This window comes from Gavialis gangeticus, unplaced genomic scaffold, assembly GCF_001723915.1.
Source record: "Gavialis gangeticus isolate Ggan-Ray unplaced genomic scaffold, GavGan_comp1, whole genome shotgun sequence".
Classification (NCBI taxonomy): domain Eukaryota; kingdom Metazoa; phylum Chordata; order Crocodylia; family Gavialidae; genus Gavialis; species Gavialis gangeticus.
In genome coordinates this window covers 11,102,058-11,105,368 of record NW_017729019.1, presented here as the reverse complement: position 1 = coordinate 11,105,368, position 3,311 = coordinate 11,102,058, and the positions used below count along the sequence as shown (strand labels likewise).

Here is a 3,311-nt window from a genome sequence, read left to right as displayed (position 1 = left end):
TAAAAAAAAACTCTGGCAGTGCCTTATTAAAGTATCTCATCACAACTCCAGACATGAAAATGGGCCATGGGCTATTTTTTCTTCTCCCAAAGTAATGAACCGTTCCAGCCATCTGGCAAAAATACATTCTTCCAAGTTCACAAATAAAAATTTTGTAAAATCTATTTTTAAATTACTTTTTTTGTTAGCTCTCTTTGCAAAGGAAAAGGCATTTGATTCTGAGGATTAAAAGTCCTGGCTGTAAACTGAAAAAATACCATTCCTGGGTATTTCCTTGCTTGATGTAATGTGGCAGCTCTGCTGAAGCAGACGATTATCAGCACTGTTACAAATACCAGGACATGCTTTGTTCCCAGCTCCGTACTGATCCTGCGCAAAAGGCTTGGCGCAGCTCGCTATGTCTTATTTGAAAACACATTTGCTTTTTAATAACTTACCAGGTTTGAAATCCTCCCTCGCTGAATAAAAGCAGAAGGCCAGGACCAATCCCGCAAAGGGAATGAGAATCTTTCGCAACCGACCCATCCCACTATAAGATCAGGAAATAAAACATGAAAGAGAAGGGAGAAAAACTGTCTGCAAAGCTGCTCCAGACAGAAGCAGCAGTGCCTATCCTTTAAAATGTGTCAGTGAAGCGAAAACAACTCCCAAACCTTTGGAAAATCGCAACGGCCGGAGCTGCTGGGGGAAGCGGAAGCTTTCATTTGCTCCGCTCTGGAGCTGATCAGTCTCGGCTTAAGTGACCGTGTTGTTTTGGACTTTGCCTAGCTCTTTTTCATATTTCCTGCCCCTACGTCAAAATAAGGAATTTTGCACAACACCCTGGAAGAGGTGTGTCCTTGCTGAAAAGCATCAAGTTTCACTTTTGAGAACATTAGGGACTGGCTCCTGCAGGTGTGGTAGCCCTGTGTTTTATTGTGATGTGTTTGCTCAGCCATTGAGCCACCCTCCTCCTTGAATGCGAAGCAGAGAGAAAGGAGAAGCCATTCTAGCCTGGAGGCGTTTCCAAGTTTACAGGGGTTTGGACACGGGGAAAGCCACTGAGGCCCTGGGGTACAGTGTTCCTGCTGGGAACTCTTCGCTTCACCTGCTGCAAAGCTTTGAAGTGACAGCTGTTTGCCTTTGTGGATGCTGAGCTGTGGAAGCCACCTACCCCGCAGAGCCCGGGAGATTTTGGGGGGGGACATTTTTTTGTATTCCAGGTCAAATGAGCCAAACTGGTTCCAAATCCTCTTGACTGAGTAAACTCGATCATTCAAACACTGTATGTGATGCTACAACCAGCAGGTATCCTCCACCCCACCCTTTTTAGCCTGGGGCTTCAGATACTCCTATGTCAATTGGCAAGCATCCTACATGCTGGTCCAGACCCGGAGGCCTTGGGTTTTGGATGCCTCTGAGTCTCACTTGCCCTTAGCCAACGGCCACAGGAGCAAGCTAAGGAAGAGTCCCCCATTTCCATAACGTCAGCATGTAGCCGAGATGCTCTCACTGGAAGCTGGCCGCTGGGAAGCTAATTGCAAGACCCTCATGGGATGTCCTGTCCGCAGCGCATCGGGCAGCGGTGCACCCTCGGCTACACTATGCTATTCAGTCTGGGCAACCGACCAGTGCAGCAACTACACTTGATCTTAGATGCTTTCTTGATTTGGCTCGCTGTCCAAGTGGAGACTGGGTGATCAGTAGAGGGCCAAACTGCCCCCCTTGATGCCATCACCCCAGCTCTGGGTGAATGCTCCTTAGCAAGGGCCAGTGCTGAGCAGCTTGACATACTGCTATGTGGGCTGTACCTGTTCTGCAGAGAAATAAAGGTCTTTGCTGTCCAGAGCCGCTGCCTGGCATCTTCCACTAGCATTATATCCATTGCCAAGTTAAAGGGAGATGTCCCAGAGAGCTGCAGAGCAATATTCAGAGTCCCCGTGTGCGCAGACTGCAGCCAGGTTGACCACAGAGGTCTTGCAACCCAGGGGCTACACTCTGTTCCTGGTTGACTTGTGCAACCCATGCCCCCTCATTTTGGCATCTTCTCTGAAACGATATGCCTTCTAAATGCTGTTTAGAAACATTCAGGCTGTCCCCTCCTTAACAGAGCAGAAATAACCAGCCAAAGAAGAAAGCAGGAATGCCTTGCCTTCTCCTCACGTCCCAATCTGATCACCCATGGAGAGGTTCGAGCTCATAATGGCAAGCTAAAATGTGTGCGGCCCAGTCCTCTGGAGGAACCCTACAGTAATGAACCCCAGTGAGGTTTTGGGTGCAGCTTTGAAATTAAAGAGGGCACGGGTTAATAATATACTTGGCAGGTCTGTGTGCTGCCAGGGTGCTATTGCTCTTGCCATGTAGATATTCCCTTTCTGTTTCCACTTGAATGGATGCTCTTCGGTAAGGGGGCTGCGTACCTTTTGGTAAGGAGGACACGTGGCCCCGTTTTGGGGAAACAGCTGTTTCCCAAGTCTCCTTCCTCTTTGTTCTAACACAGAGGTCATGGGTTATGGTAATGGTTTCAGTTGAATAAATGAAATAATTAACCCTTAGTCACAACCGGCACCTGTGCACAGGTGTGTGGGAAAAGCAAGGCCCTGTCTCATGAAGTCTTAGCAGGGCAGGGAGGCACCTTGTTGGCTGATTTGTTCAGCAAGGCGTAATCTTTTGTAAGCAATAGCCTGCTTTGTCAGATGCTAACTTATCAACTCTGTGACAGGAGCAGCTAAAGACCAGGGCCAGGCAAAACACTGATTTGTCAGCTCTGGGCTGAACTGAAATATGGAAATCTTCTGCAGGCTACCCAAAGCATCTAGCCTCTCTCGACACCAAATGCCCCATGTCATTATCAGGCTTTTAAACCCTTAAAAAAAATGGAAGTCAGCTAAATTTATGGTTGAAAATTCTTTTTTTTTAATGTTGAAAAAATGATTTTGGGGGAAATAAACAGGGTTTTTTTTAAATGTTAAAATGAGATGCTTGACTTCTAAAAACTCTTTTCTGTTGACGTTATTCATTACTTCTAAAACCAGTTTGCTAATGGTTTCACTTGACCACGAGAAAGTAATTCTTTGGCAGGTGATTTATTCCCGTGAAACACTTTGTCCTGCCTTACCATATTTCCCAAATGGGATCAATTTTCCACTGTGCCTTACAGAGCACAAGTGTGTAGGGAGAAACATTTCCTGTCCCAGCAGGCTTATAGGCTAGTTAGAGAAGACAGACAAACGGTGGGGTGGAAAACTGAGGCATGGGAAAGAGAGATGACTTGCCCAAGGGGTCCTGAGGAGTCAGTGGCAGAGCAGCCAGGGAACTTGGGTCCCCTGCTT

General features: G+C 47.0%; 1 protein-coding gene and 1 long non-coding RNA gene across 2 annotated transcripts in view; both read right to left on the bottom strand.

Moving 5' to 3' along the window:
• The window catches only part of HSD11B1 (hydroxysteroid 11-beta dehydrogenase 1), a 7,089-nt gene extending 5,710 nt beyond the window's left edge, over positions 1–1,379 (bottom strand). The window contains exons 1-2 of the mRNA XM_019514055.1: positions 654–1,379; positions 438–529 (exon numbers count right to left, since the gene is read on the bottom strand). Of these exons, the coding sequence (XP_019369600.1) occupies positions 438–525 (88 nt within the window). The 5' untranslated portion in view covers positions 526–529; positions 654–1,379. The remainder of the gene's footprint in view (positions 1–437; positions 530–653) is intronic.
• Positions 1–3,311, bottom strand: part of LOC109295287 — a 21,995-nt gene that overhangs the window by 12,462 nt on the left and 6,222 nt on the right. The gene's annotated exons all lie outside the window — the stretch shown is intronic.